The sequence below is a fragment of the Citrus sinensis genome, chromosome 1 (assembly GCF_022201045.2).
Source record: "Citrus sinensis cultivar Valencia sweet orange chromosome 1, DVS_A1.0, whole genome shotgun sequence".
NCBI lineage: Eukaryota > Viridiplantae > Streptophyta > Magnoliopsida > Sapindales > Rutaceae > Citrus > Citrus sinensis.
Window position 1 is genome coordinate 17,881,381 of NC_068556.1, and position 15,709 is coordinate 17,897,089.

Here is a 15,709-nt window from a genome sequence, read left to right on the forward strand (position 1 = left end):
CACAGTTTTATCGAATTTTATAAAAAGCCAATTAAAAAAAAAAACCGTTCAGTAAGGAAAATAAAAACTGAACCGGAGTCGATAGTCTAGTTCAATATTGGTTTTTTGATTTGATTTCAGGTTTTCGATGACGGTTGCTTAACGGTTTAGATTAACAAATCGGTTTTTCAGTTCAGTTTAACCAGCACTTACTATGGTCAATGTATAATAAAAAATAAAATAAAATAATTTACAAATTTATATTGAAAAAAGAAATTGCAAGAATTTTGGATTAAAATGAAGAATCTTCAAAATTATTGTCACTATTTTTAATAACTAATTTTGTTTAGCTTAGAATGTATATCAAATAAAATGTCAATTCAAAAAAACCGAACTGAAACTAAAAAATCACGTCGAACAAAATTTTTTTCTGATTTCAGTTTGGTGTTGCCCACCCCTAAATAAAATCTTGTTGAACTCCTCACATATAATTCTCTTTTGTTATAAGTTCTAACAGCATAGTTGAATAGTTTTCAAATAATTTTATTTAACTCATAATCTGTGTTCAAATCTTATAAAAAACAAAAAGTAAAAAAAAATAAATTTACATTTTACCCGTCCTCTATCTTTTGTTACAGGCATTTGACTCATATACTATAATTACGATTTCTTTTTGTCATAAAAATATTTATTTTCATTCCCAACTCTTTTTTGTATTCTCAAATCCCCACTTCTTGCTTTTCAATCATTATGAACTTTAATTTTTTTTTCCCCTTAAAATAGGGGTATTAGGGAAATTGACGTAGACATTATCAGAGAAAAATACTTTCTTAAATTTTTAATTGGGGTATATATAGATAAGGGTCTGTAACTTGTGAGTGGACTATTGAGATCGCGTGTGTATTTTGATATCATTTTGGTATCCGATTGTTTAAAAAAAAATCCAAAAAAATCCACAAATCTGATTTGGTTTTCTAGCTGAACCAAAAATCAAACAAAAAAGATGAGGGTAATTGTATAATTTTCAAATTTTTACACGTATCTTAATTAGATTGGCGAGCTTTATCTTTATCATAGACTTGCACACGCGCAATTAGTTAAAGAAAAAGATATCAAAATGGGGGGTTTGTGATGATGTTTTCAATTAGGATTTTGCAAAATTACAACCTATGTAACTTATAATCCTTGCAAAACATGTAAAAAAATTAGTAACATGATAGTGAAGTCCATTGCCATATTACATGGACAGTAAGTTATATTGGTTTTAATTTAACAAAACCCTTTCAATTATAGTAGGATATGGATTGAAAAAAATATATATAGTAGGATAAATTAAAACATAACGTCACGGGATGAGTATTTTGTGCAGCAATTCGTGTAGCACTTAGACAATTTCTATCATAAAAGTTGTTAAATAAGCCTATTGAATTTCTCAAGTTAGGCAAATAAGATGTTTTGTGAAAAAGTTATAGAGAAGAAAGAACAATGTGGCCATATAGAATTTTATTACTCACTAAAGAGAAAATACAATAGAGTTGTTTACAAGAGTGCTCGAGTTACTTGTGTGTTGTATGTGAGTGTGTACTGGTGTGGTGTTGTGTATTATGCAAAATGGCAGGGGTGATGACCTATTTATAGTGTTGTTAGCCTAGTTTTAGAGCTCAACGTGTAAGTTGCAACTTGGCTAAAAATCTAGATAAGAACTAAAGTGTAAAAGTGTAGAAATTTTCAAAGAATTCACTTGTTGAGCATACCACGACTGGCTAGCTATGTGAGGCAGCTCTTCTACTGACTGCTAAGCGCACTCTATTTATGGACAGACTTTTACTAAACGTACCTGTGCGTACGCGTCAATTTAACCTCCATTTGCGGGGCCTATGACAAAAAGGTGACTTGTGGGTTACAGTCAAATTCCCCTTCTATCATGCATTTCACAAACCCTACATACTACACAAGTTTGCAAACCTAACAGCTTCAATTTCCAAGTTCAATCAACGTTGCTGTCAAAATTGCAGTCGCAAATTAAAATCCAAGCTGTGCAACAATTAACAGCAAAAATTGTTTTCTTTAATTTTTCCAACGGATAAGGAAATATGGGAATTTTTTTAACGATTCAGGGCTTTAGCTGGGAGAAATGATGGAGGAGCAAGCGCTGGTGCCGAGTATGAATACTTGTGCGCCGGTGGAGTTAGATGAATGCATTCTGCGGATCATCCTCCGACTAAAGTCACATCTTCAAGGTATCCTTTTTTTTAAATAAATAATTTGGTTTTTATTTAATACTTTAAATAAATGCATGAATTTTATTTTTATTTATATTTTAAATAAAATCTGCTTCTGGATAACAGCTGCACTGCTAGGTTCAATGTTGACTTCGAGACTTAACAGTCGACCGTTGCAATCAAGGTCGATGTGAGTTATAATTAGTTATAGATTAGAACGATCATTAACTTAATGATAAACAGTAAACGAAGAATTTGGCAAATCGATCCTCAAAAACCTTTGACCGTGCCTGCGCAATGCCCGTAAGCTCATTTATTATTAAAAGCAACCCCAAGAACATATCCAATCTCCAATGGTGTTAGTAAACAAACTTGATAAAAGTAAATTTTTAATTAAAAGATAAGGAAGATAAACACTTTAATACAATGTATTTTGTTATGTACATTAATTTTTTTTTTAATTTTTAACTTAATCTTTACTAATTACTATATTACAATAAGGGGTCTTTTACTAAATAAAGACTCAAAAATAAAGTAAATGTTGACTTCGAAACTTGCTCGCTCCCTAGTAAACTTATTCTATAAAAGCAAAAACACATAGGTGAGAAGCTAACTCTTTAATTTCACAAACCCATAATACTATCACGGCTGTCAATCTCTTCGTCGCCATTACTCCAGCACCCTCGTACTCACTCTTCAATCTGATGTTGTTGTGGTGCTGCATTTGATATTCTGTTTTTGGTGTTTTTGTTTTCTAGGATAATGAAAACGTAAATCAAGTTCCTATTCTCAGTTCCCTATAGAGTACGTAGGATTCGTAGAATTCCTTGGTGATCCTGGCCCATTCAAAACAAAATTCGGCATAAAATTTAGTCTTGATTTACTGTTTGGGATAGAAATTGAGACGTTTCAAAATCCCGATCGAAATCTCAAATAGTCTGAAATTTGATTTTCTAAAAGCGAATGACAAGTTGCTTTGATGAATCATTTAAATCTGATATGTCCGTCATATGATATTGAATCGTAGGAATATCATCAATAGGAGTACCCAGTGATTACTTTATGAGTAGAACCATAGTTGTTGAATCGACACCACAATTTGCCTGGCGGATACTATAAGTTATACCGCTCACCCAAACTTACTTTGACTTAAAAGGGTATGTTAAATCAAAGAAAAAAAATTCAAGAAAGATAGAAACGTGATGATACTTGAAATTAAGGCTACCCGTAGGATAAGATTGTTGTGCGCGGAATGCGAAATCAAGCGCACCAAATAATTATAGAAAAATAAAGGCCACAATTATTTAACGTGGTTCGGTAATTAAACTTACATCCACGGAGGCAAGAAAAAATAATTGTTTATTTAACAATTAATAGAGTATAAATATTTGAGTAACGAATCTCACTTCCCAGAAACCCAAATATACTAAGTACTCTCAGACTCTGCAGGAAAGATAAATTCTCCAGACACATTTCTATCAAAAGCTTAAAAACTTATAAGTTTAATAAATTTTTGGGATAAATGAAATGAATGAAATCTTTAACTCTTTATAGGAGAAATGAGTTACTATGCAAAGAATAAAATAATTGAAAATATAATTTTTAATTATTATTATTTTTCAAACATTTTGGCTTCATCCACTTTCTCCATTCAAACATTTTGGCTTCATCCCTTTTGTCCATTATTTCTTTTCTGCTGCAAAATCAAATTCAATTTGATTTTGCTTCTTTACAATTGTTGGCTGCAACCAACAATTTGTTTGACTTCAACAAATCTCCACCTCGGCGAAAATTTGTCTAAATCTGAGCCGACTACTAACGAACCATCATCCCCAATATAATCCTTCAATAAGGATCCAGAATGGCTGTGTTGTTTCGACTGCCTACGTACCCAAAATTTGGGATCAAGCCAAGCGTAGTTCATAATTCTCTAAACTCAACGCATTCAAAGAATTAATTTCAATCCGTATAAAGATTTACTCAATTTGCGCACACAATTCTCCTTTCCAGCAACTTTGGAAACATAAGGCTGAGCTATATAGATTTCCTCCTCCAAATCTCCATGCAAGAATGTCGTCTTGACATCCAATCGAGCCAACTCTAACTCATTCAACTACCAAGGCAAGTAGGATACGAATGGAAGTATGCTTTGCAACTGGAGAGAACACTTTATTATAATCAATATCTTCCTTTTGAGCAGAACCTTTTGCTACGAGTCTTGTCTTGTACCGAAGAGTTGTTTGATTTAGAGATCCTTACTTCTTGGTGTAGACCCATTTATTGCCAATAGCTCTTTTCCCCTTTGGTAACTCCACAAGTTCCCAAGTCTGATTTTGATGGAGAGATTTCATCTCTTCTTCCATGGCTAACTTCCATTGATCACCTTCACTGCTGCGTAATGCTTCACCGAAAGTGTTGGGGATGTCATCATCAATAACTGGACGTGCATAGGCTACCACCATATCTTTAGTAAGTCATCCGGGTTTCTTTATTTCTATTCTTAGCCTCCTTGTTGCTATAAAATCATTATTATTTACATCATCAATTGTTTCTTCATTTTGTGGGACATGAGAAGAAACAACCTCTTCTTCAACTCTAGGTGTCACCTCCATTGTTGAACTATTTTTTGATGTAGAACTAACTGGTACATATAGAGTTGCATCAAACTCCACCCGCTGCAATGCCTCTGTGGTCTTGTTCTCCACCTGTTGGGAAATTGAAGCTTTCATCATTGAAGCTTCATCAAACGTGACATCTCTGCTGCACACAAATTTTTTATCTTCAAGATCCCAAAGCTTGAAGCCCTTTACTCCACCTTTGAATCCCACAAAGATAGCTTTTCTAGCACGAAGATCCAGTTTACTATCTTTGACATGATAATAAGCTGGACACCCGAATATACGAAGGGAATCATAGTCTTGTGCATGCTTTCCAGACCACATTTCCATAGGAGTTTTACCTCCAATTGCAGCAGAAGGCAACCGATTTATCAAGTGACTTGCGTAGCTCACAATTTCAGCCCAAAACTTTTTATCTAAACCAGCATTAGATAACATATACAATACTTTCTCTAGCAAAGTACGATTCATACGCTCAGCCACACCGTTCTGTTGCGGAGTATATCTCATCGTGAAATATCTTTTAATACACTTGTTCTAGCATACTTGCAAGAATGGATAAGAAGTATATTCACTTCCATTGTCAGAACACAATACTTTGATCTTTCTGCCAGTTTGAGTCTCTACCAGTTTCTTCTATTTCACGAAAATCTCTAGAACCTCATCATTTGCTCGCATGGTGTACATTCATACACGTCTAGAGAAAGCATCAACAAATGTAACAAAATAATGTCTTCCACCAATTGATGCAGTCTTGGTTGGTCCCCATACATTAAACATATTCAAAGATCTCACGAGTATCGTGATTAGCTGTACCAAACTTGACCCTTGTTTTCTTGCCTATTACACAATGCTCACAGAAATTTAATTTACAGGTTTTAGTACCTTTTAAGAGTTCGTGCCTTATCAAAGTTTGCAAAGACTTCTCTCCAACATGTCCTAATCGTACATGCCATAGCTTGGTGGTGTCACTGTGTGCCTCAGTAACATTTGCTTCATCAGTTGTACCTCACTTCAAATAGTACAGATTGTGACGCAGAACCCCTTGCAGAATCACTATAGCCCCATGTGTAAACTTCATTGTGTTATTTTCAATGGTAATCTTGTAGGCTTTAGCTTCCAAAGCACTCACAGAAATTAGATTTTTCTTTAAAGCTGGAACAAAACTAACCTCTTTGAGTTCTCTGACCATTCCATCGAATAGTTTGAGTCGAACTATACCTATCCCCATCAAGCGACAAGGTCGATCATTCCCCATCACAACTTCACTAGATTCTAATTCGTTGAAATCTGTAAACCATTCCCTAACAGGACACAAATGGTAGGTTGCTCCAGTATCAAGTAACCATTCACTTGAACTTGCAACATACGTCGTAGACGTAATAGACAATGAGTAGTTTGAGTCTCCTTCCTTACGTGCCATGTTTGCTGCTACTGATTTCTTCCAATCTCTATTTTGAGCCTTTGGACAATCTTTCCTCCAATGACCCTTTTCATGACAAAAAGCACACTCGTCTCGAGCTATATTTTTGCTTCTCGATTTGAATCGAGAATTCTTTCCACCATGCTTCTTCTTTTTCTCCATCGCTCAATCTCTGCTCACCAAAGCTTCAGACGATGCTCGTTCAGAGTTTTTATCATTATTCCGAATCTCCAAGTTAGTCAATGTTGTACAAACATCTTTGAAGACGATCACACTCTTCCCATATATCAAAGTAGTCACAAAATTATTATATTCCTCTGGTAGTGAGTGTAACAGAATCATAGTCTTGACTTCATCATTAATATCTTTATCAAGATTCTTCAAATCAGCTAGTAACTTTTCAAATCTTAAGACATGATCATGCATTGACACCCCATACTTCATTAGAAAGCCATATACTTTGCTCATTGTATGAAGACGATTTTCAGGACTTTTCAGCATATACTTCTCCTCCAATGTACACCACAAAGTCATCGCACACTCCTCATCTTTCACCAAGTATTTCACCTCCTTGGTCAAACAAGATCTGATCTAACCACAGGCTTTCTCATTCATACAATCCCAAATTTCTTCATCATACAAGTGTCTTTTATTTTTCAGAACAACATGGAGATCGATTTGAATAAGGGCATCCATAACTTTGCGCCTCCACATGCCGAAGTTTATTTTCCCATCAAACTTTTCAACATCGATTTTCTGGCCTCCTATAACAGGTGTTGAATAGCGATTTGACAAATATCGCCTCCCACCTGAAGTGTCTCCTGAAATAGTCTCGGTAGATCTCTCCTCAATTTTGGAAGTTTCACATTCTACCATTTTCTCAACGAACTATTTCCACTTGAAAAACAGTCTCTATGATGTTAATTTCGCGTGAATAAATGTATCAGGAAAGTTCCCAGGAGACTAGACGGGAACTCGGTCCCAATTAAAAACCAGAATCCTTAAACTCTTATCGCCTTGTTGACAAAACTTTCATAGACATGCAAAAATACACACTACTTACAATAGACTGTCTCTCAAGTATAAATGGCCGTCTTCACTGTATTTGTAAATAGTATTGTATACGTGAACAATACGTATCCCCCAAGTACAAACCGTCGGCTCTGATACCACTTGTTGTGCGCGGAAAGCGGAATCAAGTGCACCAAATAATTACAGAAAAATAAAGGACACAATTATTTAACGTAGTTCAGTAATTAAACCTACATCCACGGAGGTAAGAAATAATAATTGTTTATTTAACGATTAATAGAGTATAAATATTTGAGTAACGAATCTCACTTCTCATAAATCCAAATATACCAAGTACTCTCACACTCTGCAGGAAAGATAAATTCCCCAGACACACTTATCTCATTTCTCTCAAAAGCTTAAAAACTTATAAGCTTAACAAATTTTTGGGATAAATGAAATGAATGAAATCTTAACAAATCAAATATAGGAGAAATGAGTTACTATGCAAAGAATAAAATAATTAAAAATATAATTTTTAATTATTATTATTTTTCAAACATTTTGACTTCATCCCCTTTCTCCATTCAAACATTTTGGCTTCATCCCCTTTGTCCATTCTTTCTTTTCGGCTGCAACCAACAATTTGTTTGACTTCGACAAAGACGGCTAAAATATGGAGCAGGTTTTTAGCGATTGCCATAATCCAGCTCTTGTTTTGCTTTTATCAGTTCATGGAGAGACCAAATAAAGCCACCGTTTTTATCATTTTATTTTCGGGATTGTATGCTTGAAATTCAGGAAAGTAAGCTCATCAGTGTGCCCTTCTAGTCTTTCATTTCGTTGGCTGCGTATTCGTCTTTCGGGCAAATGGTATTTCCATGTCTATATGCTTAATTCCAATTATAGTCCTCTAAGCAACTGATTGCTGTGACTTATGACTGAAGATTCTTGGACATTGTGTTTTTGACAAATCCAAGCACTCACGCAGTCACGACCTTTCACGGATTCATGTGGAAACAATTTAGCAAGATTGACTTGATTGCATCCCAAAATGAATACACCATTTAAAATAGGCTAACATGTACAATATTCTATGAGAACAATAAAAACAAACATAACAGGTAAAATTATGTAGAAAATCTGGCAGAATCTCCTTACTAGTTTTGACATTTCTCCCCTGCAAGTGTTATAAAATAAATACTTTTCAGAACGATTCGACATTCAACCTCATACGGTAACATCCATACATCATTGTGATCAATTATTGTTCAACATCATTATCGACAATGCTTTAAAGGCCGTTATGGGTCTCTGCTTTTGGTTACCATCTCTTTGCTGGCTATTTTCCAGCCCATTAATTTGACAAAATGCATTTTGATATATGTATAAAAATTAATATGAAAAATAGCTTATTATATGAAATAATTCTATTTAAGAAAAACGTTTCACTACAAAATAATTTTTTTTCATTGTCTCTTATAATTTTTGTGCTAATTTTTGTTTTTTTTTTCCTAGGCTATAAAAACATCATTATTCTTGCAAGGAATATTGCAAGCAGATCCCCTTTTTACCATTTCAGGAAAAAAAAGTTGTGGCAGACTGATAGTTGGGCAGACTCATCTATTCATTAATTGGTAAATCCGTTGGGCTAAGTTTGTGTGTATATATATACACACACACAAACACACACACATAGTTCTTTTCTATTCCAAACACTCTTATTTTTTTTATTATGCAAATATGTTGTTAAATCATGCGGTTTAATAAAGTCAATGCAGACATGCTATTAAACAACATAGTTTAATAATGTGTTCGCGTTAAAAAAAATGTGAACGATCACACACACACACAAATACTTTTAAGTTGTATGGTTTAATAGAGTCAGATTTAATGTTATTAAATTGCACGACTTTATAGTGCATTTAAAATGACACAACCTGACCCAACCCATCTGCCGGATCTAAGGCGAATCGTGTAAAAACTCATTGTATTACTTATCTCATGCTCATACTTAGCTCATATCATAAATTTAATCCATGAATATATAAAACTAGCCTCGACCCTCTACTATAACATCTATGCCTCATCCAAAATGTATTCAGAACTTCTACACTTCACATCTCACTCTATGCACATATATTTCAATTATATACATATAAATATAAACTTACTCAAAATGAAAGTCATGCGGCAATGCATGTAGTGGCGAGTTGGATATATATAACATAATATGTAAACAACAGTTCAATAACGGTGGTGCGGGTGCATGAGTGATAGAGGTGAGGGAACATCTTTAGAGTCATTTATGAAGCCGATATCATTAAGGTAAACTTGATGTTCTAAATTGGTAACCTATGCATTTTGCTGCTACAAGGATCTTATAGCTAAACGTCATGCAATGACAGATATGAAATATATGAAATGTGGCATTATTTGATTAAGAATAATAATAAATATGTCCACAAATATCTCCATCGATCTACTTGATAAGATAAGATGCTGGCTTTTGCAGCTTCTTTAATTGTTAAGCGAGGCAATATATGTATCAGAATATCGTCAGGATACCATTTTTTCCCATCTTGGAATTGCACTTTGCGCCCCCCGTGACTGTAATTCCTTTGATACTGGTTGTTTTCGTTTGATATATATACATTTGTTTACTTTGAAGCCTCATAGAGTTCGGATTTTGCAATTAGCTTTTGGCTACATGACCACAGAAAAGCATGATTTTTTTTCCTTTAATTGGAAAATAAATCCCATCTACTACACCCTATAACTCAAAAGTTATTATAATTTTTCTTGAAAACAAAGAAATGAAACAACAAAAATTAACAAAAAAAAAAACCTAACGATTCATTCTTCATACTCCTTCATGTAGGATTGAGATTCAATACTGAGCTTATTCGTATTCAACTCTTCATAATCTTATCCCACACGTACACGTATAGTCATATATGGTTAAAGATTTGATCAATTTTATATTCTTATCAAGTAATTACTAATTGTATATTTTCAAAAAGTTAATAAAAATGTCATCTCAATATTGGATCCAAAGATACTTCTCAATAATTGCAACATTCAACAGTTTCAAGAAAGTCCGTTAGAAATTCAACAAGAGTTGTTGTACGCTATCTGAACCCAATCAATTCGGCAAGCCTAAAACTTAGATGTGGATTATACTTCTTAATTATAGTATCTTTGTTAAAATTATTATTTAAAAATCATAGTTATCCAATATTATCAATTTGTATTTAGTTCGGAATAAGAGCTTTTATTACCAACAACTTTGGTTATAAAACCACAGCACCTCACTCCAAACGGAGCTATAGCCCACCACTAAGGAAACTTGGCAAGAAACTTAAACAAAATACAATGAAAAACATTGGCGGAGCTGTATCCGCTTATTGTATTTTAGTTTTTTTTTTATTGGATTTCCATATCCGCATATATGGAACTTGGAAGCTATCAAAAGCTTACGCCATCCAGCTCATTTTAAACTCTTATGGCGTCGACATATGATTTTCCACGCAGTTCACGTCCAAAATATCCCCTCAAGTATTCTGCAACACCTATCCTCCTAAACAATGCTGGAGTTTCCGGGGTGAGAAGGCTTGGCGCCGGACCCAAATCACCCTCTATTTTAGGGGTGTGGAATGTCGCAATAGAGAGTCTTTCTTTCTTCGTGTTTACAGTTCCTCGGTGCTCGATGCTACGATAAATTCCATTGGTTATTATCTGCAGAATCATAGCAAAGAACACCAATAATCGATAAAAACAGCCGTAAAGGGGAAAAAAAACTATTGAAAAGGTCAAAAGCATTATGAGTTACCTCTAAAACGTCGCCAATGTTGATTATAAAAGCATCTGGGAGTGGTTTAATAGGAACCCACATCCCATCTTTCTTGATTTGGAGGCCATCCACCTCATTGATTTGGAGGAGAATAGAGAGTCCGGCAGCATCTGAGTGAGAGTTGAGGCCAATAACAAGCTCTGGTTGGGGACATGGAGGACAGTAGTTCATCCGCATGGACTGCATCCCTCCCTCAAATAACTCTTTCATGTCATTTGGATCCATTCTTAAAGTTTTTGCCATTTGGTTAAGGACTTTTTGGGCCAGATTATTCATTTCTTTAGAGTGGGCTTCCAAGGTGTCTCTACAAGAACATATAAAATAAAACTAATTTAACCTTCCAGCACATTAACTGGGAACAAATTAATAGGCAGACTCGGAGGGGGAGAAGGAGAAACCTGAGTGGGAGAGGAAGCTTGGGAAACAGATGGGGTTTCCTCAGATAAGTGGGGAGGGTGGACATAAGAAACATGTCTGACCAGTCAAGCTTCGTTTCCTCAGACATGACAAAGGCCTGTCCGTATCCTTCGACATCTCCCGGTTGTTGCCAATACTTCTTCTTCTCTTCCATTGGAAGCTTAAAGAACTCTGGAATTTCTTGCTTCAATTTCTCTATCAATGAACTGCTCACTCCATGATTTATCAACTGCATTGATTAACGTTAGGAAAATTTCTTGACCCAAAATTTAAGCTGATCGATAAGGGCTCGATAATTGTATTTGACTTATAAATCTTAACGGGTTCACACACATGCTGAGGTGGAATGCCCCGTAAGACTCTTAAGAAAATTACATAAACATAAATGTTGTGTTTATTTATAATTTTATCTTTTAAAATAGAGTTTTTATAATTTGGCCCCTGCAAGTTCAATACTTAGTAACTTAACTCAATAATTAAATATATTCTTACTTAAAAATTTGCTTTTATAAAATGTTGGCCCCTCCAAAATTTTAGTCTAGCTCGGCCCCTGCTCTTACATGAAATTTGACTAGGTTTGAGACTTTGGCTATGATAGTATGATACTATGTGTTAGAGAAACATTGACCCAAAAATTTAAACTGATAGGTAAAGGACCATTAAGGCGAAGAGTAGTGTGCGAAGTACCTGGAAGAAACCCCAGTCTCTGCATGCCATGTGAAGATTCTCCAGCTCTGAGTGCGTGGAATCCCCAGAGTCAGAGAGCAACTTGTCCATGTCGATGATGGGAAGTTGTTGTGACAAATTGGTGTTGCATGCGAACGGAGGGTCTTGATCGGGGCGAAGGTATTGCGGTGGAATTGCAGTCAGCGGCTCTTTCACCAGCTCTTGAACATAAGGAACCTCCAGAGAACTCCCCAGCACTATTGGTTTTGGCTCCATTGACGAGATGATTGATCTTTCTTAATTTCTAGCGATTTTTTACTTCTGTTTCTTGTTGCTTGTTTTGCCACCGGCATGGATGGGGTATAAATAGGGATGGCAAAATCCTCCACGGGTTTGGGGTCCCATGGAGCCCCACCCCAAATGGGAAAAATTTTGAATAATTTTTGGAGAATGGGGTGGGGAGTGGGGGAAAAATAATCCCCAAATTCTTAATGAGGTGGAGTTTGGTTTTGCACTCCCCACCCCACCCCCACCCCAATCCCCATTATATATAAATATATTTTTAATTCTTATTTAATAAATTTTATTTTATGAATTATAATGTCAATGAATATTTTTTTAATTTTTATGCAATATAAACAGGATATGAATGAAAGAAAACCCTATAATATTTTTCAACTATGAAACATTGTTATATTTTCTTTTCTCTTTTAAAGTGCTACGCTCTTTAAATATTTTTTATTTTTAATATCATTTTAAAATATTGTTTCAAACTTTTAGATATTTTTTAAAAAGAATTTAAATACTTTATAATATGGTGATGATTTTATTTTAAGTCTCTAATTTTTAACTTACTGAAATCATGTATTTATACCTAATATAAAATAGATAAATGGGGATAGGGAAAGCATTCCCCACATGGGGATTCCCCATCCCCACCCCACTAAATTTATTGGGGAATGAAGTGGAAAATGGAGGTAAAAATTTCTAACGGAGTGGGGAATGGGATAGGCCTCCCCACCCCCACCCCATCCCACCCCACCCCACCCCACCCCATTGCCATCCCTAAGTATAAATAGGGAGCAATGATCCTTACCTCGAAGCTGGGTATACGAAATGACTAACATGGCCCGTATTTTGTCCCATTCACGAGACCGCATTTTTATAAACATTAATTAAAATTGAAAAATGAAAAAATAAGAAAAACTGTTACCTACTTTTAAGGAGAAAAACTTTGCTGTGGGCAGTCGGTCTCACTCAATTTTTTCTCCTCCTTCGGATGAAAAAAAAAAATTATCAAATGGTATATCACTTGAGTAATCCTTCTTAATTCAGTAAATGGATTTTATTGAAAAATTAGTGTGTTTTAATGTGTAATCTATCAGATCTGGCCAAATAACAATTTTTTTATTGATCAAGCGCACGTTAAGGTGTTGCACCTGATTTATGTAAATATTTTTTTTTCCCTTTCGAGAGACATTTTTAAGGTAAATATTTTTTTTTAAAAAAAAAAAATAAGGTGATCCTATGATAATTAAAGGTACAGTCACAAATTATTTTGTACAAGTTTGTATATAACACTGTTAATCCAATGAAAATATTATGTGAGCAAGTGATATGATTTCATCCAAGTTAGTTATATTGCGTTATTTTGTACAAGATAATCTGTATAAAGAATTTGTGATTTTATTATTACATATCCCGATATAAAACATCAATACTGTTACTATTAAGATGGATCCTAATCCTGAAATAAAATTAAATGTTTTAAAATATCAATACTGTTACTATTGAGATGGATCCTAGTCCTAAGATAAAATTAAATGTTTCTGAATTAGTAAAATAAAATTGATGAAAAAAATATTAGAAAAACTAGCTAGAGAATAAATTACATGTTACTTAAAAGTCCACTAAAATTAAACTATGGTTGGCATACAACAACCCAATTTTTGAGGACATCGTTCTCGATTTTGCTACGAATAGTAGCAAAATTAGATTAGGTGAGTTTTGTCATTCGTCAACATTAGAAGATATATATATATATATATATTTTTTTTACAATAGAAGATTTTTTTTAAGATTATGTGAGTAATGACAACATTCGAATTGGTGACCTTGACGGACAGCTAGATTTTCGGAAGGTCGATCATTTCATCTCATGCCTGTCGAAACTAATAATAATATAATAAAAAAAAATTCTGCAAAGAAATAAAAAATACGTTGAACAATTTAGGATTAATCCTGCCTCGAGGTCTAAAGTGTTGAAAAGTCATGCACGTGACATTGAAATTCAAAAATGAATGCAAAATTTCAAATGGCTACCAAATATTTGAAGAAAAAATGGAAAGTTGGCAAATTTGTCAAATTTGCCAAATGGACACCATTGACTATTGGCTTAGATTAGGTGGAATAGTAAAGGGGTTGGTGCAATAGTGCCATTATTTTTCCTATAAATAGATGGTACTTCTTCCATTCTATATCATCCCAAAATTGTTAAGCTTATAAGTTTTTAAGCTTTTGAGAGAAGTGAGAGAAGTGTGTCTGGGGAATTTATCTTTCCTGCAGAGTGTGAGAGTACTTGGTATATTTAGATTTCTGGGAAGTGAGATTCGTTACTCAAATATTGTATTCTATTAATTGTTAAATAAACAATTATTCTTTCTTGCCTTCGTGGATGTAGGTTTAATTACCGAACCACGTAAATTCTTGTGTCCTTTATTTTTCAGTAATTATTTGGTGCACTTGATTCCGCATTCCGCGCACAACATAAAGGTTGAGGACAAATTAAAGAATCCTTATACCTTCCTCTTATATCAATTTAAAATTTCATTTTGTTATTACAAGTTATATTTGTTATATTCTGTACGCATTAATAAGTTGACCTATTCACTCCAAAATAAGATGGAACTCTAGATTAGAGATTGATGTAATATTTGTCTCATAATTTAAAAACAAACTAAAGCACTGATGTAATTATGGAGTAAAAAGTTGAAAGCTGTAGATTTTAAAATATGAGGGAGAAATGATTAATTATATGAAATAAGATTGAGACTTTAGCCATTTTATTTAGCGGTGGAAAAATGAATAAATGAATCGAATTCGAATCGAATCGTTAACGAATTTGGTTAAAATTCTACTGATTCAAATTCGATTCGTTTATTAAACGAATTGAAATTTCAAGATTCGAATTCGATTCATCTATTAAACGAATATTCGGTTTAATTCGTTTAATTCATTTAGTAAAATTCATAAACGAATCGAACTAAATTTGGATTCGTTTATTCTATAACGAATTCATAACAAATTTTGATTCGTTTATTATTCATGTACAAAATATAATTCATAAATAAAAATTAAGCAAAATAAATTATAAAAACTCCACACATTTAATAGCCTACAAAATATAAATAATCCAAACCATATTCTAAGATTAAAAATACAGTCATCCAAACACTAAATTACAAATTCTTAAGTAATTTCTTCAATTCTCTTCATCTTGTCTTTGTCATCTTGAAAACAA

The 15,709-nt window shown here is 33.9% G+C and overlaps 1 protein-coding gene across 1 annotated transcript; it reads right to left on the minus strand.

Moving 5' to 3' along the window:
- Positions 1–10,500: 10,500 nt before the first annotated feature.
- Positions 10,501–12,533, minus strand: LOC102630196 (protein SRG1-like). The gene is made up of 4 exons (XM_006489576.4): positions 12,211–12,533; positions 11,505–11,752; positions 11,086–11,410; positions 10,501–10,991 (listed from the first exon to the last, which is right to left on the minus strand). Exons 1-4 carry the CDS (start codon positions 12,463–12,465, stop codon positions 10,749–10,751), a joined length of 1,071 nt encoding a protein of 356 aa, XP_006489639.2. The 5' UTR covers positions 12,466–12,533; the 3' UTR covers positions 10,501–10,748.
- Between the last annotated feature and the right edge of the window lie 3,176 nt (positions 12,534–15,709).